At 53.7% G+C, this 27100-nt stretch overlaps 1 protein-coding gene across 1 annotated transcript in view; it reads left to right on the forward strand.

The window, feature by feature from the left end:
• The window catches only part of WDFY4 (WDFY family member 4), a 340582-nt gene extending 337677 nt beyond the window's left edge, over positions 1-2905 (forward strand). The window contains 2 exon segments of the mRNA XM_066348526.1: positions 1613-1724; positions 2779-2905. Of these exon segments, the coding sequence (XP_066204623.1) occupies positions 1613-1724; positions 2779-2845 (179 nt within the window). The 3' untranslated portion in view covers positions 2846-2905.
• Positions 2906-27100: the final 24195 nt, after the last annotated feature.

The raw sequence follows: 27100 nt of genomic DNA on the forward strand, positions 1-27100 counted from the left end.
AAATCAATGGCTGGCTGGGTGGGTGGATAGATGGAGGGACTGGTGAACAGAAGGCACCAAGACACTATGTTACTCCTGGAGGTGCCAGTGGATTCACAAGTTTCTACGCAGGATCAAGAGTTATGGCAAGGCTGTGTTCACTGCTAATGATGAGGTCTAGTGAGATGGGATGCAGGAAACAAGGTTCTAGATCCAGTTCTGTCCCCAACAATTTCTCTGGCCCTCAGTCCCCCCACCCCCATCAAGTAGAGGTGTTTTCTGTACATCTTTACTTGTAGACAGCTAGCTGCTGACAGACAAAAATCGTAGACATAGACAAGAATTTACTCAACAACATGTAGGTAATTATTATCATTTTCTCAGACTTTTAAGAGACAGTTCCTCCTAATGGACCAGCTGATGACATTAGAAAACTTACAAGATGGCTCCAGGCAAGCAGGTCCACATCCTTCTGCTGTTCGCCTTGATGTGAGGTCACCACCACATCATGGAATTCAGTGCCAGGGAATGTTCACGGGAGAATCATGATGAAATGAAAGGGGAACACAGAGCTAGTTACACAAGTCTGGCTGAGCCATGGCTTAGCGTTAGCAAATCTGTGTGCAGATTCACAAATCGCACCCTATGGAGGTCTTGTTGTTCTCATAATATTGCTTGAAACTGTTTTGTTGGGAAGGGACCAATATTGAGCATGACACATGGATGTTTTCACTCTGTCCTCGTGTGTGTATTACTGCACTCCTCTAACGCCGTGAGGGCAGCAGAGGAGATCCTTGAAGACATTGAGTGTGCTGCACTTGGGGACACACAGAACCCAACTTCTATCTGGAATTCATTTATTTGTCATTGGCTGAAAACTGACCTGGCTGAGTGTGATTTATTTTAGGAACCACATGACAGATTTAGACTCAATCTAGTCTCTAGAAAGTGCTCGGGTAGAGCTGGTTGTTTGGACTTCTCCACAAACACACAGCGCATGTGCACCCATTCCTGCCCCAGCTCTAACCGAGGGACTTTGCTGGGACAGACCTGGCCTGTGTCTCTCCACTCACCCCCCACATTGAAGGAATCCTGTCTGTCCCCAATGGGGACAAATGAGTAAAGTATCATTGGGTTTTATTTTTGGAAAAAACAAAACAAAACATTCTCAGCATTTAATTATTGGTTGTGGTGTGAAAGGCTTTAGATAAGTTGATAAAGCCAACTTTATGCAATTTATTTTTACTAGGCAATTATGGGCCGCATTACACCCTGGCAGCAAGGTATTGTGGGGCATGTTATTAAGCATAAAGCCAGTAAACACTGATGAACAATTTTGCTGAACTAGGCATGCAATTTAGAAAGCAATAATACACAAATCCAATTTGGTACACAATGGATACCGCAGCACGTCAGCACATGTAACTATCACAGCCTGCAAATTAAATTGGGACAGCCCGTCTTGCAACAGTACGGCCGAGATTAAATATATTTCCCCCCTCAATTTAACAAGTTGCTGACCACTAAATATAAATACGTGTTGTATGTACTTTGTGGCCCTGTATGAATGCACACATGCACGTGTGCGAAGCCACTCAAGTTTTCTAATGACGCTCTTGCATGCTCCCCACAGGCCACAAGTGGGAGAAGAATGTCGTCCTGTGTAGGGAGCTGGACGTCAGCGTTGCTTTGACAGGGAAGTCCTGCAAGACCAGCCCTGCCGTGACAGCCCTGGCCCTGTCCAGGTAAGGACAGTGTGGCTTCTCCAGGCCTCCAGCAGAGAGCGCTGTGACCATCCCTAGGAAAATGTGGGCCTCCTGGCTCAGGCAGCCCGGCAAGGGAGGTAGTCTCACTGCCGGGACCCAGCAGGGCCCTCCCTGCCCAGGAGTCAGGTGAGGCGGCCATGTAGGGCCCTGGGAAATGTACTGTAACACACATGTGTTTCTGCTCTCTCTTTCATCGAACATCCATGAATTCTTAGAGACATTCAAAAGGTAAAAGTATATTGCTTTGTAATTTTATCCTAAAGAAGAATTTATTTCCTGAGGCCCAGTGCCGACTGTAATGTTTGGGGTGGTGGTATCCTACATTACAGAAAATGCCCTTTGAGGGCTCTAAAACAATGTAGGATAACCCATGCCAGGAGCCCCCAGGGTCCTGGCTGCATGTCTAGGGCTGGGGGCACCTGCAGACACTGGGAAGTGAGCCAGGGCCTCACCTGGGCCGGGCTGGGGGCACCTGCAGACACTGGGAAGTGAGCCAGGGCCTCACCTGGGCCGGGCCGGGGGCACCTGCAGACACTGGGAAGTGAGCCAGGGCCTCACCTGGGCCGGGCCGGGGGCACCTGCAGACACTGGGAAGTGAGCCAGGGCCTCACCTGGGCCGGGCCGGGGGCACCTGCAGACACTGGGAAGTGAGCCAGGGCCTCACCTGGGCCGGGCCGGGGGCACCTGCAGACACTGGGAAGTGAGCCAGGGCCTCACCTGGGCCGGGCCGGGGGCACCTGCAGACACTGGGAAGTGAGCCAGGGCCTCACCTGGGCCAGGCCCAGCATCTCGGAGAACCCCTGCAGTGCCCCTGGGGCCACCGCCCTCACCCTTCAGCAGTCCCTCCTCGCTGGGTCAGACGTTCTCCAGTGCTCTCTCCCCTCCCTACCGCTGCCACAGGTAGAGGCCAGGGACGGGCTCCCCTGGGTCCTGGGCCGAGATCTCCCTGCCAGCAGCTTCCTGAGTGCTGGCAGGGACCGCAGGACTCCCAGGTGTGCCTCTAACACTTCCGCTTATTCTTTCTCTTCCCAAGAAACCAGACCAAACTCCTGGTGGGCGATGAGAAAGGGAGAATATTCTGCTGGTCTGCTGACGGGTAGGGTGACTGAGATGACAGAGGCCCAGGCCTGGTGACCACCGAGCACTGTGATGGCACAGCACCTGGGCACAAAAGACATCTCAAGGCCTCCCCTCCATGCAGCCCCCAAGGAAGGGGCTGGCTGGCCATTGGAGCACCACACCCTCTTCCCTGGGCCACGGGACGTTGGCCTCAGTTGCACACGGATGCGCTTTTACGAATAAATAAAGGCTCGTGTGAGTCTCCTGCAAGCAGCATGCTGGAAGCTGAGAATCTGCCCGGGGCACACCTAGCCGTGGAGGACTCACCTTTTATTGAATCAAAAAAGAAATTGGGTCCCTTGTTGAAAACTAATGGGAAATATTGTATTGTCTTTATTTTATTAAATCAACTATTTCCCAAACATAAGAGAGCTCCTGAGTTTAAAGTTGTCACCATTTCCTACTCAGGTATTGCATTTCTTCTCTTAGAAAGGCAGGAAGGGAAGCACTGCCCTCCTCCAGAGGGTTTCTCAGCCCCTCCCGGGAACTTCTGAGTGGTCTTGACCCTTCCAGGGGTCTCGCTGCACTGCAGGGCTTCCGGGGAACGATGGGCCACACTCTGGAGGCTCCTGCAGCGAAGGCACACGACAAACATGCAGCTGCCTGTCGCCAGCACAGGGAGGTAGCTTGGAGGGACACCCAGCGAGGCCTGCCCACCTCACCTCTGCACCCACAGCATGACAGGCTCTTCCAGGGCCCATCCTCAGGTGGAGGTCAAGGGCCACCATCCAGATGCCGATTTTGAGCTGGAGGTCATCCTGGAAAAATCTGGAATGCTGTGTGACTTTTGTTCTCCCTCACAGAATACATGGTACACGGGTGATTAGCCCCTCTGAGAAACCTCAGAGCCTTCCTGTGCCTGGGTCGCTCCTGGCTCAGTCACTGGGCATTGAAGGCCTCACCCTCCCACAAATGTCTGCGTCCCACCCCAGCCTTCAGAACTTTTTGAAGGAACCTCACCTGCCTCTCAGTGAAATCAAGCTCCACTGGGTGCACAGGGACTTGGGACAGCTGAGCTCTTTCTCACTCCCTCCCTGAGATTTCCTTCCAGGGTGTCCTGCGCATTCCCATATCCCCATAAACCAGTGGTCCCCAACCCCCAGGCCGCGGACCGGTACCGGTCCGTGGGCCATCTGGTACCGGTCCACAGAGAAAGAATAAATAACTTACATTATTTCCGTTTTATTTATATTTAAGTCTGAACGATGTTTTATTTTTAAAAAATGACCAGATTCCCTCTGTTACATCCATCTAAGACTCATTCTTGGTGATTGTCTCGGTCACGTGATACATTTATCCGTCCCACCCTAAAGGCCAGTCCGTGAAAATATTTTCTGACATTAAACCCATCCGTGGCCCAAAAAAGGTTGGGGACCACTGCCGCAAACCACACAGAGGCCCCACAGGCGACCCCACCCAGCTTAGCTCAGGCCTGGGGGGTGGCAAGGAAATGAACTGGTGTCCTGTAGCCTGGGTAGTCTGGCCTCCAGGGAGCAGTGAGTCAATTTAAAGATAAACGAGAAAGTGGAAGAGATGTGCAGTCACGTTCACAGCGATGTGAGGGGCAGTTAGAAAACAATGATCTGTTTGTGAACTTCGAGATTTGCAAAAGGGAACAGGGAGGAGAAGGCACATCTTAGGTTCAGGGCGCTGTCCCCCCCCCGGGCAAGAAGGCCACTGGAGACCAGGGATTCGCCTCCTCTCGCACTGTCTGTGTGTGCTGTTAGCAGACAGGCCATCTGCAGTCTCCTAGTCCGCTTGGGGCTGCGCTGAGGGCCATACACTGACGAGCAGAGAGCACTGCTTCCCAGGAATGCCGAGAAGCAAGGCCATAAATATCAAGGCTGGGCCTGCTGTCATGTTTCAAAGCGTGATTCACAGCCCTTGCCCAAGGCCGAATGGTCTGCTGGTCCAAGGGCTCTCTTGAGCATATTCACTTAACAAGCTTTTCCTGGCCTGGCCAGGTAGTTCAGCTGGTCAGAGCATCATCCTGATATGCCAAGGTTGCAGGTTTGATCTTATCCCCGGTGTGCAACAAATCAATCTCTCTCCTTCTCTCAATAATCAATAAATAAAAATTAAACAACAAGAGCGTTTCCTGAGCACTGCCTTTTGCTTCCCAACGCCATGGAGAAAATGGGGGAACAGTGTCGGGTCTCGTTGCCACAGTTGTGCGAATGTGACTTGAGGTGGAAGAGCTGACGCTCAGGGAAGGCACGGGTGGCACCCTGGCTGAGCTGTGTGCCCCAGGTGGGCAGCTCAGGGAAGGCACGGGCGGCACCCTGGCTGAGCTGTGTGCCCCAGGTGGGCAGCTCAGGGAAGGCACGGGCGGCACCCTGGCTGAGCTGTGTGCCCCAGGTGGGCAGCTCAGGGAAGGCACGGGCGGCACCCTGGCTGAGCTGTGTGCCCCAGGTGGGCAGCTCAGGGAAGGCACGGGCGGCACCCTGGCTGAGCTGTGTGCCCCAGGTGGGCAGCTCAGGGAAGGCACGGGCGGCACCCTGGCTGAGCTGTGTGCCCCAGGTGGGCAGCTCAGGGAAGGCACGGGCGGCACCCTGGCTGAGCTGTGTGCCCCAGGTGGGCAGCTCAGGGAAGGCACGGGCGGCACCCTGGCTGAGCTGTGTGCCCCAGGTGGGCAGCTCAGGGAAGGCACGGGCGGCACCCTGGCTGAGCTGTGTGCCCCAGGTGGGCAGCTTGAACAACAAAGTTGCATCACCGCTCTGGAGATGAGACGGTTCAGATCGAGGTGTCAGCAGGGTTGTCCTTCCCTTTCCTTGGCTTGTAGGTAGTAGCTATCTATTCCCTGTGTCCTCAAATGGTTTTCTCTTTGTAACTGTCTGTGTCTAAATTTTTTTTTTCGTAAGGACACTAGTCAGACTAGATTGGGTCCCACCCTAATGATGTCATTTTAACTTAATTGCCTCCTTTAAAGATGTTATCTCCAAATATGGACACTTTCTGAGGTACTGGGTGACTAGGAATTCTGTAGAATGTTAGAGGGACACAATTTACTCCATCCTGCTGGCTGAAGGAGGTGGCCCTGGAACAGGCCGGGGCAGGCAGATCTGACTGGGCCTTGTTGGGATGCAGAGTTGGGTCTGAGGAAGAAGGGACAGCATTGGCGAAGACATGGGCACATGGGGCTGGAGGCAGAATGAACAACCGGGCAGAGGTAGAGGGCAAGGACGAGGCCGGGGGAGGAGAGGCGGTGGCTCTGGGCTGCGAGGGCTGGCTAAGTGATGGGGCAAGGGGAGCAAAGGGGCTGCATCCGCCCCATGGGGTTCTACTTCCTGTGCTCAGCTCACAGAAGACGCTCCCCAAATACGTGACTGTGTAAGTAGATGGATGTGCAAATGAATGGACGAGCCCTGGGAGCTCGTTCTGCGAGTGAAATACCCCTGGGTGATGGCAAGTCCAGCAGCAGCCCTGCCACAGGTGGGATGAAGCTAAATGGACCCAAGAAGGTGGGAAGAGATTCGAGGAAACTGGTGGGATGTCATGGACTAGGACCAGGATGTAGTCGGGGATGATGCCAGCAACCTGGGGAAGTCAGTCAGTGCTACCCATGGAGCCGGGAGCAGAGGAGGCGTCCTTGGGGACAGGGGAGGCTTGGGCAGAGTGTGCTGCAAGGAGGAGGCAAAGGAGAAGTGGAGAAGAAAGGCTCCCTGTTAGGGCTCTCCAGACTCTGTGTCAGGGAAGGCTCAGGCACCTGCCTGGTCACAACCTCTTTTCTTGAGGCACCTTAGTAAGAGCATGTCTCACTAGGGCCTCCTCTGGCGTGCTCCCCTGGGGCCAGGCCTCTGTTACCTGGAGGAAGAAAGCTGCCCTCACCCACACCCAGAGGGGGCAGGGACACCCAGGCCTTCACTGTGAACTTGGTCCTACGACCAGCCCCAGCGAGGTTACAAGCATAGTCTGCTAGGGAGACAAGCAAAGCAGGCCTGGGATGGGGGCACGGAGAGAGGCCCCAGGGCCAGGACTAGAGTCCAGAAGTTCTCAGCAACTGAGGGGATAGTTGGTTCCTGCTAGACTCAGTATTCCAGAAGCTGGCCAGCTGGGACCGGAGTCTCTGATGGGTGCCAGTGATGGAGAGAAGCCCAGGACAGAGGCCTGAGGTTTTGTGATGTGGGGGAGAGAGCAGGTGCTCCACCAAGGCCCCCAGAGAAGAGCTGGAGCAAAGGCAGGAGCTCTGCCTTCCTGGGCCAAGGTGCAAGGGCCATATGCATGCAGGCCTGCGAGAATCCCAAGTCTAGTGGGGACAAAGAGAGCCAGGAGCAGGAGCAGTGCCAAGCTGTCCAGCCACAGCTTAGTACCTAGAGAGCAAATGTGCAGACAGGTGTGTGCAGTGAGGGTGATGGGTAAAGACAGTACCTGGGGCCAGGCAGCCCAAACACCCCTCCTGGCATAGCCGTTTCCTGCAACCATCAGCCTCAGCTTCCATATCTACAATCATGTCTGTTTATGTTTATTTTATGGAGGGATGAAGCAGGTGACAAGCGGCCTATCACTGGCACAATGCAGCCTTTCAATTGTCACTTGTCCATTCATGTGTCAGTGTTTTTTCTTGCACACGAGACCCTGTGTCCGGCCCAGGGGACAAAGAAACACACTGTCTGAGCCCGGAGAAGTCCTTGTCTGGGCTGCGGGAGGCACGGAGGAAGCACAGCAGGAACAGGCCCTGGTAACCCGAGAGTCCAGGCTGGAGCAGGAGTGCTCACACAGGGACAGCACTGTTTCGGGAACACCTAGAATGCAAGTCCTGGTCCCACAGAACCTGGATCCACTGGCTAGAGCAGAAGCCGAGTCTGCAAGCTAACAACCATCTTCCCAGCACTGTGGTGCAGGCTCCAGGGAGCCCAGGCCCAGTCGCAGACCCTCTGGAGGAGACAGTGACAGGACAGAGTGCCACTGCTGCCCACCCTGGCATCTCGGGAGAGCTGGCTTGTGAGGGGCATTCCTGGCTTCGGATTCAGGGATCCCTGATTCCTCTCACTTTCACGAGCTCGGCCCGAGACAGCAGCTGGGCACAGCTTTCTCCCAGCTGAGCTCCTCTCCCTCATAACTTCCTATACCTGAGAGATCAATTCCCTCCCCAACCCAACCCCTGGGTCGTCTGAGGGTCTCCTGCCCAGCTCAACCAGCAGTGCCACAGACATTGCTGTCATCCTGGGAAAGTCTCAGCTCTTCTCATTCCAAACAAATGCTGTTTTCACACCTTCATCGTGCTAATGCTCACCCTGTCCTCTCTTTCGGCTCCAAACTCCAGGGTGAGAAGCCCCTCAAAACAGCAACTGCCTCCCCCAAGCTCAGCCCATAGCCAGGAACAGAGAACTCAAGATTGGATTTGACCACATTAACATGCGGCCAAGCAGTGTGCATTTTGGGGGAAATAGACTCTTCATATGAAAATCCTGATGAAATTTGTTTAGCATAAAATCAAATCTCTCCAAGCCCAAATCAGTTTTGCTTTAGTAAGTTCTGCATCCACCTGACTGGCCCAGACCAGGGAGGTATGTGTGCGTGTGAGTGTGTGAGTGTGTGCGTGTGTGTGAGTGTGTACGTGTGAGTGTGTGTGTGCGTGTGTGTGAGTGTGTGTGTGCGTGAGTGTGTGCGTGTGCGTGCGTGCGTGTGTGTGTGTGAGTGTGTGTGCGCGTACGTGTGTGTGCGCGTGTGTGTGTGTGAGTGTGTGCGTGTGAGTGTGTGAGTGTGAGTGTGTGCGTGTGAGTGTGTGCGTGTGAGTGTGAGTGTGTGTGGTCCCCATTTCCCCCTATGGGCTGCAGCACCCTAACAGCCACTTTAGGAAACAGTAGTCTCCAGACCGCCTCCTTCCCTCCAATCTCGAAGCGCAGAGCAGACCCTGTTGCCCTGCACTGAGCTCTCTTTCTGTGCGCAAACTGGTTGAGACAGAGATGCCCCTTGTCCAATGGCCAGCAGTGTTAAGGATAAACCTCTTTGCAAAAGACTCAGAGCTGCAGCAGCCCTGCTGTCATTCCCCGGGCGTCAGGCACTGATGGGTTCTCGCTGACACTGGAGTGACGGCTTTTGTTGCCTCTCCAGCCATACAAGTGTCTGTCTGTCCCCAAACCCTGTGGGACATCTTTGAGTATGCTCCTCCCTTGCTCCCTACATCCAATCTCTTAGAACAACCTCTCAACTCTAACCAACAATCAGAAATTGAAACCAAAATGTCAGTATCATTTGTGATCTCATCACAAGCCTGAAACACTTAGGAGTCGATACAACACAAGACGGGACACAAGAAACCACTGTGCTTTGCACTCAGCACCACAAGTAAAAATTATTTAAAGTTCATTATGGACCCAAGCATGAACCTAAAATCATAAAACTTCTAGAGAAAACCTAGGTGAACGCCTTGATGACCTCAGATTATTCAAAGATCTTTTAGACCCAGTGCCAAAAATATGATCCATTCAGGAAAATGTGGGTAAACTGAACTTTGTCAAATTTAAGATTTTTCTGTTTTTTGAAAAATACGTTAATGGAATAAAAGATGAGTCAGATTGAGAGAAAATATTTGCAAATCACATATCTGACCAAGGACTTGTATCCAGATTATATGTTAAAACTTTCAAAATTCAATAATAGAAAACAACCTAGGCCCTGGCTGGTTGGCTCAGTGGTGGAGCATCAGCCTGCTGTGTGGATGTCCTGGGTTTGATTACTGGTCAGGGCACACAGGAGAAGCACCCATCTGCTTCTCCACCCCGTCTCTCTCCCTCTCCCTCTCTCTCTCTCTCTCTCTCTCTCTCTCTCTCTTTCCCTCCTGTAGCCATGGCTCAATTGGAGCAAGTTGGCCCTGAGTGCCGAGGATGGCTCCACGCCCTCTGCCTCAGGCGCTGAGAAGAGCTTGGTTGCTGAGCAATGAAGCAGCACCCCAGATGGGCAGAGATTGCTCTCTAGTGGACTTGTAGGGTGGATCCTGGTCAGGGCACATGTAGGAGTCTGTCTCTGCCTCCCCTCCTCTCACTGAATTAAAAAGAAAAAAAATAAACAACCAGTAAAAAATAAATACACACACACAAATATTTGACAGATACTTCACCAAAAAAGATATCTAGATGGCAAATAAGGTACATGAAAAGATGCTTAATATCATTAGACAGTGCAAATTAAAGCCATAAGACACAACACTGTAAAAATGGTTAAGAGACTGATTGTACCAAGCTCTGGCAAGGAAGCAAAGAAACAAACTCATATTCAGCAGGTGGGAATCTACAATGTACAGCACATTGGGAAAAGAGTTTGGAAGTTCCTAGAAAGACAAACTCTCCCTGATGGTGCAAAAACAGGTACACACAATACAAAGACACAAAAGTGAATGAGTGTGGTTGCATGCCAATACAATTTTATTTATGCACCTGGTGCCTTGGTGCTCAGAGCAGTGACTAGTGATTATCCACATCAGCCTCGGGGAGGGCACTCAGCCTCCCAGCATCCATACTGGGGCCATGGTAGGACCATAAACTGGTGGTTGGGGATTCAGATAGGGCCTGCAGGTGCCTTTGGCATGGGCCGCACTGAGTTCATCACTGGCCTGAGAGGCTGTTCTATCACAGCCGGCTGGCAGCAGCCCCTGCTAGTTCCTGGTGCTCTGTTTGCCGGCTGCTCTGGGCATGCACACTGTAGACTAGTTCCAGACTCACTTTAATTTACAGCCACTGGGCTGGGACCTCAGGGCAAACTGAAGGCTTGGGGAAAGTACAGGAGCCCCACCTGTTCTGCCCTCAGAGCCCAGGCCCCTTCCAGGGGTAAGTGGTTTGCAAGAATCTCTAAACAACGTGCTGGGGTGACTCTCTCTGCCAGGCACCTTCCAGTTCGTCTCACGTTTGGTCATCATTACTCACCTAGTCCTTGCTCTTCCTGTGCGACACAGCGGGGGAGGGACAGACACGACCCCTGACTTTGGGACTTCACAGTCTTCGTGGAGGAGACAGGGATAACGCGAAACAGTCTCAGCTGGCGAGGAGCTGCGTCCTGTGAGACGGGGCCTCGGGGGACACGCGAGGTGGGAGGGTGAGGGACACCCTCAGAGAACCGTCACTAAAGGGGATCCAGGTATGAAATATTTCACGTGACCCTCGTGTCGCTCGGAGGGGCCGAGTACCCAGTCCAGCTGAAGCGGCCTGGGTCCCACTGAGCCTGCCTCACCAGGACAGCTCGGAGGGGCCGAGTACCCAGTCCAGCTGAAGCGGCCTGGGTCCCACTGAGCCTGCCTCACCAGGACAGCTCGGAGGGGCCGAGTACCCAGTCCAGCTGAAGCGGCCTGGGTCCCACTGAGCCTGCCTCACCAGGACAGCTGCAGGGCGGCCTGGTCCCACTGAGCCTGCCTCACCAGGACAGCTCGGAGGGGCCGAGTGCCCAGTCCAGCTGAAGCGGCCGGGCCCCACTGAGCCTGCCTCACCAGGACAGCTCGGAGGGGCCGAGTGCCCAGTCCAGCTGAAGTGGCCGGGGCCCACTGAGCCTGCCTCACCAGGACAGCTCGGAGGGGCCGAGTACCCAGTCCAGCTGAAGCGGCCTGGGTCCCACTGAGCCTGCCTCACCAGGACAGCTCGGAGGGGCCGAGTACCCAGTCCAGCTGAAGCGGCCTGGGTCCCACTGAGCCTGCCTCACCAGGACAGCTCGGAGGGGCCGAGTACCCAGTCCAGCTGAAGCGGCCTGGGTCCCACTGAGCCTGCCTCACCAGGACAGCTGCAGGGCGGCCTGGTCCCACTGAGCCTGCCTCACCAGGACAGCTGCAGGGCGGCCTGGGTCCCACTGAGCCTGCCTCACCAGGACAGCTGCAGGGCGGCCTGGTCCCACTGAGCCTGCCTCACCAGGACAGCTCGGAGGGGCCGAGTGCCCAGTCCAGCTGAAGCGGCCGGGCCCCACTGAGCCTGCCTCACCACGACAGCTCGGAGGGGCCGAGTGCCCAGTCCAGCTGAAGCGGCCGGGCCCCACTGAGCCTGCCTCACCAGGACAGCTCGGAGGGGCCGAGTGCCCAGTCCAGCTGAAGCGGCCGGGGCCCACTGAGCCTGCCTCACCAGGACAGCTCGGAGGGGCCGAGTACCCAGTCCAGCTGAAGCGGCCGGGCCCCACTGAGCCTGCCTCACCAGGACAGCTCGGAGGGGCCGAGTACCCAGTCCAGCTGAAGCGGCCGGGGCCCACTGAGCCTGCCTCACCAGGACAGCTCGGAGGGGCCGGGTACCCAGTCCAGCTGAAGCGGCCGGGCCCCACTGAGCCTGCCTCACCAGGACAGCTCGGAGGGGCCGAGTACCCAGTCCAGCTGAAGCGGCCGGGCCCCACTGAGCCTGCCTCACCAGGACAGCTGCAGGGCGTCTCGTCTGGAGGCCTGCCATGGCGATGAGCCTGCTGAGGGAAAGCCCTTTCCTACGCGCTGTCGCCTCCCCTGGGCTGTGCCATCAGCAAGACCGGGACCCTCACTCCTCCCCATCTGAGCCCGTGCAGAAGCCCGCAGCCTGCTCCAGGGTCGGAGCTCCTGTGAGGGGCCCAGGCTTGCGTGGGGTGTCCTGCCAGGCAAGTGAGACATCGTCCTCTCTGCAGAGATGGAGCATACAAATCTCCCCCTCCTCTTCTCATGAGGACCCCAAGGAACACTCTTTATTCCACTTGTATTGCAAGGTAAGAAGATTCCAGAGAGAAGAGGACCTGTGTCAGAGTACCAACCGATCCATGGCCAGACTCTTCCTGAGATCCCCAGGCCCCATGCTCCCTCAGTGCCAGCCCAGCACTCCACACTGACATCTCCTGTCTCCCAGGCAGTCCCCCAAGTATCTGTGAGGACCTCAAGAGCAGAGACAAGGTGCTGTGAACTTAACTCTTTCTGTACCTCCTAGATGGGCTGGTCCCATATGGGCACTCTGCAAACACATGGTGAATGGAGGAATGGCGAACGGAAAGGAGGCCTCAAAAGTTCTGCAGAAGTTTTCTTGTTTGTTAATGTCTTGCCAAAATTGTAATAAACCGTGGGGAGAGCTGTGGGTGAGAGGGCCGGAGGACCGCCAGCTATGGGGCTGCCTCGTCTGGGGCCAGCAGGTACTTGGGTTGGGACTAAGAACGTGGGAACGAGAGACGCACAAGTAAAACAAAGCAAAGCGGAGACTAGGAGAGACAATGAGGAAGATAGGGTGTACTGAGTACAATGGGCTACCCTCTGGCCACCTGGGCCAGGTCCCTCTTTGAGACAGGGCCTGCTCAGGGAGCAGAAGGCCTGGTAATCAGGTGGACATAGTTGGACTCTCTCAAGATTGGCAGTCTCACCACAGCGGCCATCTGTGTGTAACACCCAACTGGTCAAGATGTGTCTTTGGAGCAGAACAGGCTGCTGCTCACCTCCCAGCTCTGCCTATGCCCACCTGGGGAACTTCAGAAACCTTGCATAACCTCCCTGAGCCCAACCTCCAAATGTGTAGAATATCACTGATTAGATCCAATCCTGTTGGAGGATCACAATGCATAATGTGCAAAACATACTTTCCCTCAGCTGGGCTCCTGGCACAGCTGGTAAGGGGTGAAGCTGGCCTTTCAGAGAGTGCTTGCCAACCAGCCTAGAGCTTGACCCCTCCATGGACATGTTAGCCTGGAGCTGGTCCTGTTTTTCTGGCCTCTCATTCACTCACTCATGCATCATACACAGAACACTGTTCATTAACACTGTCCAGCACCGGCCAAGGTACCAGAGATGGAATACTGACTAATAAACACAAAGTCCCTACCTGCAAGGAGATTGCATTCTCCTTGGGGATATGGACAATAGATCAGTAATAAAAATACCTAGTTAGTAAGGTACCAATCTGAGGAGAAAGAAAAGAAGAAGAAAAATGGGGTAGAGGCAAGAAAGTATGAGGAGGAGAAACATGACACGGTGCCCAGGGACAGGTTCCCCAGGAAGGTGACATTCCAGCGTGGAAGCAAGCAAGGGAGTGAGTCTTGTGGGCATCAAGGGAGAACACTGCAGTAAAGGACGCGCAAGTACGGTCCCTGCAGCTAGCAGCACGCTGCCTGAGCAACAGCAGGGACGGGACTGACTGCACAGTGTGGGGGAGCCGGGGCTGGACTAGAGCAGAAACGGTGGGCGAGCACAGGGAGCTCCAGGGTCTCTGGGTGGCAACATGGGGAAGAGAGAGCAGCCTCTAAAACATAGCAACAGAAGGTGCCGGTCTGGCCAAGCCAGCGGACCCTATCCTTACAGCACCCACACTCTGGCTTCGCCCTCTGAGGCAGAGTACTGCCCCTGCCACAGCTCACAATGCCCCATTTCTTGGCCATTCCTTCCAGTCCCTGGGACCCTGGCAAGGCAAACATGCAGTTGTCCCTGGAGTCCAGGCACGGTGCCGTGGCCATTAACAGCACGGGGAGGCCCACATCAAACTTCCCTACCCCGGCCCTGGCCGGTTGGCTCAGCGGTAGAGCGTCGGCCTGGCGTGCGGGGGACCCGGGTTCGATTCCCGGCCAGGGCACACAGGAGAAGCGCCCATTTGCTTCTCCACCCCTCCCCCCTCCTTCCTCTCTGTCTCTCTCTTCCCCTCCCGCAGCCAAGGCTCCATTGGAGCAAAGATGGCCCGGGCGCTGGGGATGGCTCCTTGGCCTCTGCCCCAGGCGCTAGAGTGGCTCTGGTCTTGGCAGAGCGACGCCCCGGAGGGGCAGAGCATCGCCCCCTGGTGGGCAGAGCATCGCCCCTGGTGGGCGTGCCGGGTGGATCCCGGTCGGGCGCATGCGGGAGTCTGTCTGATTGTCTCTCCCCGTTTCCAGCTTCAGAAAAAAACAAAACAAAAAACTTCCCTACCCCATGTGGCCGAGGCCAGCCCCCAGCAGGTGCCCACCGCCCCTTCTCCCAGAACAGCGAGTCCTCGGCTGGGGAGAAGTTCCAGCTGCCAGACCCCAGGCCGGGCCCCAGGCTGCGTGTGGGGACCACTGTGGAAAGGAACACAGATGGGAGTTTTGCCATATCCTGTACAACAAACAATTAGGTTAGATAAGAAACTAGCTGGGTCTAAGTGCTATAAATGTCTATATTAAGCTATTTTGAAAGTGCCGAGCACTTTGACATTTGAGAGTTCAGAGTAATTGAGGTATTGAAATAAAATTGCTTCTGTTGTTTAAAAGGTCATTATCATCTTCAGCTAGATATATGAGGACTATTTTCCACTCTAGTGAGCCGTTCTCCCTGGTAAAATTAGTATTGCTTGAGCAGAGGCTTGTGGGGGACTCCCACCTGCAGCCTCCACCAGAGGTTCAAGGTAGCCATTAAGACACATGGCACTCAAGGGAAAGCATAGGAATAAACACCTGTCCCGAGAGCCGTCCCCACAGACTCAGCATCTGCTGTCCACCTACCTGTCCTGGCACTGCGGCTTTGGTGAGATTTTGTCTCATTCTCACAAAAGGTCTTCTGGGACAGCATTGGCGGCAGGACCTTGCAGATGAGGACTCGAGGCCACCTGAGGGAAGGAGTAGGGAATGCCAGTGGGCCTGGGAGGTTGGCCAGCATTGCGCACCATTCCCTGAGCAATGAGCGCACCTGAGGAACCTGCTGGTCCTTCACTGTATTGGCTTTGCAACCAACCCAAGAAGAAACATCTCTATTTCATAGATGAGGAAACTGAAACTTGAAGAAGTTAAGAAGCTGGAAACAGCAAGAAAGTGGCTAGTAAATGCTTTAAGACTCACAAAGATGAAGGCTGTCACCCAGTGCCGAGCTCTCCCACACTCCGCCCAGTATTTCAGACAGCTCTGGCCCTGTTCTGCCAGGACCTGACTCTGCCCAGCCGCTTGGTCCTCATGCCCTTAACTGTCCTCTTAAAGAACAGAAACAAGGGTGGCCTCAGAGAAGCTATTTGAATGGATAAATCAAGTCCATTGGAATGGAGACTGTGCTGGATGAGGGTGCTGGCTGGCTAGTGACCTGATGGGATGCTGGTTCCCTGCATGCCTGTGAGCCTGTCCATTCTCATCAGTCATGGTGATCCTGTGAGGATACAGGTCAGGCACGAATCACAAATGACGCTTAGAACGCGACTACTACAGTGTTCCGCTATGGAATCCAACACTGCAGCTTTTCCACAATTCTCACCCATCATGCTCACCCCTCTCAACTGTTGAATGAAATGGAGAGAATTTTCTTAACTACAAATGAGACCCCTAATTTAGTGCTAAATTATATCCTTTGTTAGCATTTATTTAATATATCACCATTTCTAAATGCCCCACAAAGAGAACCTTGACTTCTAAAGGTATCTTTCTCTCAACAGAAGGGGACCCCATGCTCTGGAGGGTGATAAATGTCAATATCACCCTATTTCCTGGGTGTTCCATCTGTGTGAGACCATGCAGTGATAAAATGCCTCTTTAAAAAACACATCCTTTGAGCCTGACCAGGCAGTGGTGCAGTGGATAGAGCATCAACCTGAGATGCTGAGGACCCAGATTTGAAAGATGAGGTTGCCAGCTTGAGCTCAGGCTCACCAGCTTGAGCGTGGGCTCTTAGACATGACCCCATGGTCGCTGTCTTGAAGCCTAAGATCTCTGGCCTGAGCCCAAGGTCTCTGGCTTGAGCAAGATGTCACTGGTTCAGCTGGAGTCCCGTGGTCAATGTATATAAGAGAAAGCAATCAATGAATAACTAAGGTGCTGCAACTACCAGTTGATACTTCTCATCTCTCTCCCTTCCTGTGTGTCCCTATCTTCTCTCCCTCTCTCTCTCTCTTCACAAAAACAAGAAAAGCCTCCTTTGAAAGCAAGATCTTAAACAGATATTTGTATACCACCTTCACAGCAGCAATGTTTACAGTAGTCAAAAGGCAGCAACAGCCCTGGCCGGTTGGCTCAGCGGTAGAGCGTCGGCCTGGTGTGCGGGGGACCCGGGTTCGATTCCCGGCCAGGGCACACAGGAGAAGCGCCCATTTGCTTCTCCACCCCCACCCCTCCTTCCTCTCTGTCTCTCTCTTCCCCTCCCGCAGCCAAGGCTCCATTGGAGCAAAGATGGCCCAGGCGCTGGGGATGGCTCCTTGGCCTCTGCCCCAGGCACTAGAGTGGCTCTGATCATGGCAGAGCGACGCCCCAGAGGGGCAGAGCATCGCCCCCTGGTGGGCAGAGCATCGCCCCTGGTGGGCGTGCCGGGTGGATCCCGGTCGGGCGCATGCGGGAGTCTGTCTGACTGTCTCTCCCTGTTTCCAGCTTCAGAAAACAAACAAACAAACAAAAAAGGCAGCAACAACCCAAGTGTCTATCAACAGATATATAAATAAGCACAACTGGTTCTCTCCATACAATGGAATATTATTCAGCCTCAAAAAGAAAGGAAATTCTGACAGGCCATAGCCTGGATGAACCTTGAGGACCAGACTGAGTGCAACTAGCCAACCAATCTCAAAAAGACGAATACTACATGATTCTACTTGTATAATGTAACTAGTGTAGTCAAATTCAGAGACACAAGCAGTAAAATGGTGGTTTCTCGTGGGTTAGAGGTTGAGGGGATGAGGAAGTGAGCATGTAATGGGGAAAGAGTTTCGGTTGGGGGTGGATGAGAAAGTTCTGGAGGCCATGGTGATGGCTGCCCACACTGTGAGTGTGCTCGACACCTACTTAAAATGGTAAAGAGGGTAAACCCTATGTTGCACACATCATACCAAAATTAAAATAAATAAATAAATAGGCAAAGAAACATGCATTCTGGTGGGGACCATCCTTGTTGCCGATGACACGTGACAGCTCGAGTGACGGGATACTAAGGAACCCATTTTAAGTTTCTCCCATTTGGGCTCATCTGTGGTTAAAAGTTCTGTTTCTCTCTGGGGCGAGATGTCATTTTGTGAGCCAGAGTCACACACTGAGCTACTCAGAGGAGAACTGAGCCCGGCCACACAGGAGACTCAGCAGGGCCGACGGGGACATGGCACCACTGGCTGTGGAAGGCCACGCAGCCTCGACCGGGAACAGGCGAGCGCTGAGCAGGCCACGGGGCAGCGGCAGTGGGGTCACCTGCTCTCGTCTAGTGTGGAGACGGGCTGGAGTGCTTCCTGCTCTCGTCTAGTGAGGAGAAGGGCTGGAGTGCTTCCTGCTCTCGTCTAGTGAGGAGAAGGGCTGGAGTGCTTCCTGCTCTCGTCTAGTGAGAAGGGCTGGAGTGCTTCCTGCTCTCCTCTAGTGAGAAGGGCTGGAGTGCTTCCTGCTCTCGTCTAGTGAGAAGGGCTGGAGTGCTTCCTGCTCTCGTCTAGTGAGGAGAAGGGCTGGAGTGCTTCCTGCTCTCGTCTAGTGTGGAGACGGGCTGGAGTGCTTCCTGCTCTCGTCTAGTGAGGACAAGGGCTGGAGTGCTTCCTGCTCTCCTCTAGTGAGAAGGGCTGGAGTGCTTCCTGCTCTCGTCTAGTGAGAAGGGCTGGAGTGCTTCCTGCTCTCGTCTAGTGAGGAGAAGGGCTGGAGTGCTTCCTGCTCTCGTCTAGTGTGGAGACGGGCTGGAGTGCTTCCTGCTCTCGTCTAGTGAGGACAAGGGCTGGAGTGCTTCCTGCTCTCGTCTAGTGAGGAGAAGGGCTGGAGTGCTTCCTGCTCTCGTCTAGGGGGGAGACGGGCTGGAGTGCTTCCTGCTCTCGTCTAGTGAGAAGGGCTGGAGTGCTTCCTGCTCTCGTCTAGTGAGGAGAAGGGCTGGAGTGCTTCCTGCTCTCGTCTAGTGAGGACAAGGGCTGGAGTGCTTCCTGCTCTCGTCTAGTGAGGAGACGGGCTGGAGTGCTTCCTGCTCTCGTCTAGTGAGGAGACGGGCTGGAGTGCTTCCTGCTCTCGTCTAGTGAGGAGAAGGGCTGGAGTGCTTCCTGCTCTCGTCTAGTGGGGAGACGGGCTGGAGTGCTTCCTGCTCTCGTCTAGTGAGGAGAAGGGCTGGAGTGCTTCCTGCTCTCGTCTAGTGAGAAGGGCTGGAGTGCTTCCTGCTCTCGTCTAGTGAGGAGAAGGGCTGGAGTGCTTCCTGCTCTCGTCTAGTGAGGAGAAGGGCTGGAGTGCTTCCTGCTCTCGTCTAGTGAGGAGACGGGCTGGAGTGCTTCCTGCTCTCGTCTAGTGATTACAAGGGCTGGAGTGCTTCCTGCTCTCGTCTAGTGATTACAAGGGCTGGAGTGCTTCCTGCTCTCGTCTAGTGAGGAGAAGGGCTGGAGTGCTTCCTGCTCTCGTCTAGTGATTACAAGGGCTGGAGTGCTTCCTGCTCTCGTCTAGTGAGGAGACGGGCTGGAGTGCTTCCTGCTCTCGTCTAGTGAGGACAAGGGCTGGAGTGCTTCCTGCTCTCGTCTAGTGAGAAGGGCTGGAGTGCTTCCTGCTCTCGTCTAGTGAGGAGACGGGCTGGAGTGCTTCCTGCTCTCGTCTAGTGAGGAGAAGGGCTGGAGTGCTTCCTGCTCTCGTCTAGTGAGGAGACGGGCTGGAGTGCTTCCTGCTCTCCTCTAGTGAGGAGAAGGGCTGGAGTGCTTCCTGCTCTCGTCTAGTGAGAAGGGCTGGAGTGCTTCCTGCTCTCGTCTAGTGAGAAGGGCTGGAGTGCTTCCTGCTCTCGTCTAGTGAGGAGACGGGCTGGAGTGCTTCCTGCTCTCGTCTAGTGAGAAGGGCTGGAGTGCTTCCTGCTCTCGTCTAGTGAGAAGGGCTGGAGTGCTTCCTGCTCTCGTCTAGTGGGGAGACGGGCTGGAGTGCTTCCTGCTCTCGTCTAGTGAGGAGACGGGCTGGAGTGCTTCCTGCTCTCGTCTAGTGAGGAGACGGGCTGGAGTGCTTCCTGCTCTCGTCTAGTGGGGAGACGGGCTGGAGTGCTTCCTGCTCTCGTCTAGTGAGAAGGGCTGGAGTGCTTCCTGCTCTCGTCTAGTGAGGAGAAGGGCTGGAGTGCTTCCTGCTCTCGTCTAGTGAGAAGGGCTGGAGTGCTTCCTGCTCTCGTCTAGTGAGGAGACGGGCTGGAGTGCTTCCTGCTCTCGTCTAGTGGGGAGACGGGCTGGAGTGCTTCCTGCTCTCGTCTAGTGGGGAGAAGGGCTGGAGTGCTTCCTGCTCTCGTCTAGTGAGGAGACGGGCTGGAGTGCTTCCTGCTCTCGTCTAGTGGGGAGACGGGCTGGAGTGCTTCCTGCTCTCGTCTAGTGAGGAGACGGGCTGGAGTGCTTCCTGCTCTCGTCTAGTGGGGAGACGGGCTGGAGTGCTTCCTGCTCTCGTCTAGTGAGAAGGGCTGGAGTGCTTCCTGCTCTCGTCTAGTGGGGAGACGGGCTGGAGTGCTTCCTGCTCTCGTCTAGTGGGGAGACGGGCTGGAGTGCTTCCTGCTCTCGTCTAGTGAGGAGACGGGCTGGAGTGCTTCCTGCTCTCGTCTAGTGGGGAGACGGGCTGGAGTGCTTCCTGTTCTCGTCTAGTGAGAAGGGCTGGAGTGCTTCCTGCTCTCGTCTAGTGAGGAGACGGGCTGGAGTGCTTCCTGCTCTCGTCTAGTGAGGACAAGGGCTGGAGTGCTTGAAAAGTAGACCAATCCTGGCTCTTCCCCAGAGAAAATAGTGAAAAAAATATGTTGAATTTGGGGGAGAAAAATAATATACCAGGAGCAACAGTTTATAAAGTGTAAGCAACTTACAAACATGAGCTACTGTCGCTACCTTATTCCAGAGCTGGGAATTTACCTGGGGACTTAAGCTGCTGTCTCAGCCTCTGTACACTGTCCTGGAACTGTCTGGATACCGAGCTCGGGGGTCTTCCGAGGAGGAGGAGGCCTTTCCCTCTGCTGTGGCTCTGATGACGGAGGCTCCAGGCGCAGCTGGTAAGCTCTGAGCCTGTGAGGCGCCCTGAGCCGAGCTGCTGGCGTGTCCCCCATAGAAGGCTGCTCTGGAGTCACACACCAGCTTCTCAGAAGTGGATTTAACGGTGGGCGCACTGGTGTGCATCTTGGGCCCCAACTTCTGAAGGGCCCCACAAAACCCCAACTTTACACTTTTCTTCTAATGACACCAAGTTTGGTTTCATCTGTGCAGTTTTAACATTAACAGTACATAATATATTTTATGTATTTAAAAATATGGTTAACATGGATTTTTATTTTCCCTGTCTCTCTCCTTTTCTTAAGAGGCCGAATATTCCCTTCTACGCCCGGGGCCTCAACTGACCTAACCTGCCTCTGCAGCCCCTTCTTGTCCCACGGAAGAGTGGCGTCTGCAGGCCCCAAGCAGATTCGCGTCAGGCCTTTCTGCTGCGCCTGAGCACAGCCAGAGAATGCTGCCAGCCACGGTGGCCTTGTCACCCAGACAGGCATTTCTTTCAGGCTGGTCTTTGATGGAGCTGGCAGAGGGGCTGCCGACAGAGTCAATACAGCAGTGTCTATTTGCTGAGTGGTGAAGCTCTGGACAATGGGGTTTGGGCCAGAGGATTTGGATGCCTTTAGGGAGGAACAGAATCTGTAGGGGGAAAAAATCCCTTCCATGTGGGCTATGTCTTTTTAGTTTTCAAAGTACCTCCCCAGTCCTTCTCCATTGTTTGTCCTCTTTCTGAGTGCTGAGCAGCGGGTGGGTACGAGGCTCTGCAGCAGGCTGTAGGAGCAGCATGATGACAAGGCAGAAAGGGGCCTGCTCTCAAAGGGACTCACTGTCCCCTATGAACAAGAAAAGCTGTCATTTAATTGCCTTGTTCCCCAAGAGAGAGTTGCCTGAAGGAAGCTGATGTGTTCTAGAGAGGAAGAGCCAGAAGCCAGAGACTGCCGGCAGGGCTCTGGGAAGGCGCTGGACGTCTTCTCTGCACCAGGCTTGGCACCCCATGTGCTTCTATGCACCACTAAATGCCAGAAGACATTTCATTCCCAACTAAGCTGAGAACAAGCTGATGGGGGAGCCAGACCTGGGGGTTGGAGCTCCCAGCACAAGCATTCCCCGTCCTGAACCTATGGGGAAGCTCCTGCTGGGTTGGGGGTGGGCAAGCCTGCTCTGGAAGCCCCCCCCCCCAGCCAATCCCACCCCTATTGTCTTCTGAGGCTCATATCCAGGGCTGGGAATTAGGAGCTCATCATCGCACCCTACGCCACAGGTAGACTTTCTCCACATGGGAAAGCAACTCTAAACCTTGTTGGCTATGGCCGTTTCCCACAGGAGGACACTGCAGGATGGAGTGCTCAACAGGCTTCTCAAAGATACACAGTACAGCTTGACCAGATGGTGGCACAGTGGATAGAGCATCAGACAGGGACACAGAAGACACAGTTTCAAAACCCCGAGGTCACCTGCTTGAGCGTGGGCTCGTCTGGTTTGAACACAGCTCACCAGCTTGAACCCAAGGTCGTTGACTCGAGCAAGAGATCACTTGGTCTGCTGTAGCCCCACGGTCAAGGCACATATGAGAAAGCAATCAATGAACAACTTAGGAGCCACAACGAAGAATTGATGATTCTCATCTCTCTTCCTTTCTGTCTGTCCCTATCTCTCTCTCTCTCTCTCTCTCTCTCTCTCTCTCTCTCTCTCTCTCTCTCTCTCTCTCTCTCACACACACACACACACACACACACACACACACACACACACACAAAAGAAACAGACACACAGCTTAAAAGGCAGCGCCAGGGTTTGGATCAGACAGTCTAACTACATCCTGTTATGCTCATGTTACTGTGAGAAGAGTCAGAATTACAGCAAAGGAGAACAGGCTGCATGTAAAGAGAAACGACGCCCGACTCCAACCCTGGGTCTAGCATCTGTGCCAGCCTGCTTTTGGCAAATGGTGCAAATAACCGCTTTATTTGCCAATGGAGTAAAGGAACAGGGAGAGAGGGAAGGAGAGAGGATATAAGAGGAGAAAGAGTGAGGTGTGGACCAAGGTTCAACAGGAAGAGAACGTATGAGAATACAAAGAGGCAGAAGGAACTGTCTGCGAAGATGATGGGAGGAGCGAGTTCCTCGAGGACAGGTGGACGCAAGAGGTCCTCCAGTTCTCCGTGTTGGCCAGCAGGGGGTGCTTTCAACCATGAGTCGCAGAGCTAATGTCTAGTGTTGGCTAAGGAGGGACAGAGGTGGGAGAAGAAGCCTGGAGGGCAGGCAAGAATACAGTGTGTCACCACCATGATGGCATCTGTTAACTTAAGGGGTGCCACACCCTGAATGAATGCTGTACCAGCAACAATTCTTGCCAGTGGGATGCCGTTGGCAATCAAGCTGGTCCTGAATAGGAGTGTGCAAATTAACAAAGGCATCCTCTTTGCTCTCCTGTCGGGAATATAAACTACGTGGATAGGTATTTGCATCAATTCCCAATCTGTCCAAACCAAGAGAACAAATCAAAGCCAAGAGTAACCAAGCCAACACGCTCCCTTCATCGGGGTTGGGAGTAAGAATTCTAGAATCTTAGGAACGTTAAGGTGAAAAACAAAACTGTCTCTGAATCTTGTTGCTCCTCTGCCATCCCTTGGGCACACCAAGTTATTCTTTTTACTTCAGCTTTTCACCTATCTTTAATAACCTGCTTCCTTGCGGTAAAGCCAAGTGATCCCAAGAGCGGGTGGTGAGGAAAAGTGGAGGAAGCCCAGCTCCCCTCTTCTCTGCTTGCTGTTGAAATCCCAGTTAAGAGACCCATGGCCCATCTCACTTACCAGACAGTCTCCAGTGCTTTTCCCTGCAGCCTCCCAGGGAAAGATGACAAGACGGCTAATGCCTCTGCTCCCCAGATGTGCACCTCCCACCAGGATGTCAGCATGCAGGACAGCTATCGCCCAGGGAGGCCCCTGCCCTCTGCCCTCCTGGCACATTGCTGATCCTCTACCAGGGCTCTGCTCAGATAGACTCTCCAAAATGTCCTGACCCTTCCCTCTTTCTGGTCACCAGGGCACTTGGGTATCGCTTCCTTTTTGGGTCATGTTCCAGACAGACCACAGAGGAAAGTAAGAAAGTCATGAGATAGGATGGGAGCGATCACAAGACATTCAGAACTGGGGACCCTGAACACTAGGAACTCTGCAGGGGAGAGGTTGGGCAGTTCCGACCCTCATCTGAGTCACAGCAGGAGTCACCCAGCCATGGGGAGGAGAGTGGGAATAGGCAGGTCTCCTGGACACAGACCTTGTTGGTAGGGATGAGGCTTGAGATGCATGGGGGGATAACAGGCTGGGAAGTGAGAGCTGGTTCCAGCTCCAGCCTGCCACCAACTGATCACCCCACAGGAACATCCCTTCCTAACTCCTTAGGGTCTCCAGCTGTAAAGTCCCACGCTTCATCACGATGCTTATAGGGGAACTTGTGATTAAGACCCTGGCACAGGACCTCTAGAAGTTCCACCGCTAGGAAACCAAGGAGAGCATCAGACCCTCACACTCACGACACTCACGTGTGCATAACAATTCCTGTGTGCTTGTGGAGTCAGGACCTAACCACACTCATAAACGGGAAGCAATCACACCCAGGGCCGCACAGCTAGGAAACTGTAATAAAGGAATACCGGAGAGTGCTTTTTCCCGCAGCGGCGGCCACAGCTCCATGCAGACCAACAGCTAATGAGTTTTTCTCCTGTTCGCTGACGAAGACACCTTCAATAAAGTTTAATGTGGAAGAACAAGGTGCATTTAACCAAAGCTGTAAACATCTCTAATTCTATTTAAAACTATAGGGTGCAGGACATTAACATTTAACAATCAGATACTAAATTGATGTGAAGCTAATTGAGCTATGCTTATTAGAACGTGGGCACCAAGTCATCTTTTATCACTGACAACAGAAGGAGCAGGACACCAATCTGGCCACCACCACCATGCTCCACCCTGTGCATTAATTAAGAGCCCCCTCCCATCACCACCTATGGAAAGATGCTGAGTGCTTTGCAGGAACTGCGCCAAGCAGAGCAGTCGTGGCTCCGTGCCAATGTCTGCTAGTCTTGTGCACTTTGGGAGTTGCTCTCCCGGCAAAAAGTTTTTTTAAAAGGTGAAATATATAATTAATTCAGAATAAGCAGAAGCTCACCCTTCTATTCTGCTTGACGTCGGCAGCATCCACACTGTTGAGCTCTCCCTCTTTGGATAAACTCCCAGGTACCCATTCTTCCAGCCCCTCCCACATCTGTGGTCCTGGCTTTTCCTTCATCTGCAGGGTCCTCGCCTGCTTCTGGATCTGCCAGCAGGGGGCTCCCCACCACTGGGGCCTGGGCCCCTTACCTCCCACTGGGACACTTCTCCCTGGGAGTTTTGCGCACTGGCAGGGCTTCTGCTGGGACCTATTTCCTGAGGACAACCCCACCCCCCAGAGGCTCCAGATCCACATTTCCCAACAGTTTACATCTTTTCCATTCAAAGCATGGTCCAGGGAACCTGTGGAAAACACAGAATGCCAGGCCCCAGACTTCTAGAACCAAAATGCACTTGAACAAGAGCCAGGTGACTCCTGTGCATGCTGAAGTCTCTCCTAGCCATCTAGACACCCCCGGTGGCTCCAGCCCGGCATGCCCACCCCGAAGGCAGACAGACCCTTTCCCAACCATAGATTTCTCCTTGTTTTCCATCTCGGTGAATGGCTTCTGTAGTGTATGGGGTGAGGGTGCACACTGAGAGGGTCAGTATGCCCACCATGTAGTTGCCTCACCTTGTGATAGGCTCCAAGTGGCAGAGCTGGGTGCCCCCTACCCTGGTCTCCTGGGTCAGGATTCTGGAAAAAAAAAACATCATGTGGAAGCCAGCCTAAATGTTAGGGCTGGGACAGAAAGGCCCCCTCCAACATCCACGTGATAAGGCTCATTTGAGCCTCCACCCTGTCACAGCCTCCAGTGCTGTTGGTACTGCCCCCCACCCTCCGCTGGGCTCCCTGCTCCAACGCTGAGGGCCCTTCCCTTTGGACAGCTAGAGTCCTGAGCCTGACGGTCTCTGCCCACTGAGGTTTCTTCTGAGCCCGGAAAGGCCACTGGGAAGCACAGAACATAGCCAAAGCTCATGGCTGCAAGTTCAGTCCTAGGCTGTGATGTCAGCGGGCTCCCTGGTGGTGACAGTGAAATTCTTTTGCTTCCTGCACTTGGGGAGCCATTGTGATTGTGAGGCAAACTGTATCACATAGAATTCTGTCTGTTGCAACCTGATTAGCTTGAATAAATCCATGAATTAGATACAGTAATAGGAAAACGGGGTAGTTTATTAACTTGAAAGAAAGTCTGAGGGAAAGGGAAGAGTCTGAGGACATTATAGGCTGAAGCTGATTCTGTGCTTCTGGGACACTCTTTTCTCTCTCTCCGCATCTCCTTCATGCTCCCTGGCTTCTCCAGTTGGCAAAAGACATTGCTGTAGGCAGCTCTGATGTGCTTAGCTGCTCAGGGTGGAAAGTTGTTGTTTTTCCCTGAGGATTCTGGTTAGCCAGACAGGGCCTCACGCATGCTCTGGACCACCTCTGTGGCCTAACAGCAGGGATCCCATCCTTGAAGCAGCTCAGTTTGCACATCAGGGCTGAGTGGTGAACAAGGCCCTGCATAGTCCTTGAGAGCATCAGCTGGTGTAGCATTCTTATTACACATGATGAATCTTGGGGCTTCCTGATGGGTGGGATGACCCAGATGTCCTATGTCACTGCCATTCCAATGAGGAGCAGGCTTGCATAGGTCTCGCTGTTTGCTACTTGCCCTGTGAGCTAACTGCATCATGATGCTTCTGTGAAGAGGTGATCCCGAGTAAATCCGAACCTTTTCGTCCAATCTCCGTGACTTTAGTTTATGGGTCAGGGACACCTCTTTTCACCTCCTTGCTTCCCGTGACAATACCACGCCATGCACAGCCCAGGTCAAAACTCACCACCAAATCTGAGGGTACCTGTAAGAACTGCTGCATTCTGACCAATAGGCTCTTACCTGTTCTAATGTCATTTAAATGTGGAAGCAATTGTGCATGTTGAGGACTTCTTCTATACAGCTGCTCCCACAGATGCCTTAGAGTAAAAAATTTAAAAAATGTACGCTATTATCTATGTATTTGCATGTTTCTTAGTATTTATCTTTAGAAGTGTCAACACGTTTTTGCAGTATATTTGTTAGAGAATGAGTAGACCCACCTTTTTAAGTTTACTATGAGAGTAATATCAAGATTCTTCACCCTGAAGGAACCCTAGGTACAAACCATCCATGGCTTCCAGTTCTGAGCAGTTCTTATGGCTTGCTTCTAGAGATACCAGTTGGACAAGCTCTGCTTGGATGTGGCCAATAGCTCCCAGAGGCCCCCTGGGGAGCATTTTCAGTAGGAGGAGATGGCCGTACAGCTTCCTTTTCTACCCTATGGCAGCAGTTTCCCCCAACCCTCACACATTTCA

This window comes from Saccopteryx leptura, chromosome 9 (assembly GCF_036850995.1).
Source record: "Saccopteryx leptura isolate mSacLep1 chromosome 9, mSacLep1_pri_phased_curated, whole genome shotgun sequence".
Taxonomy (NCBI): Eukaryota; Metazoa; Chordata; class Mammalia; order Chiroptera; family Emballonuridae; genus Saccopteryx; species Saccopteryx leptura.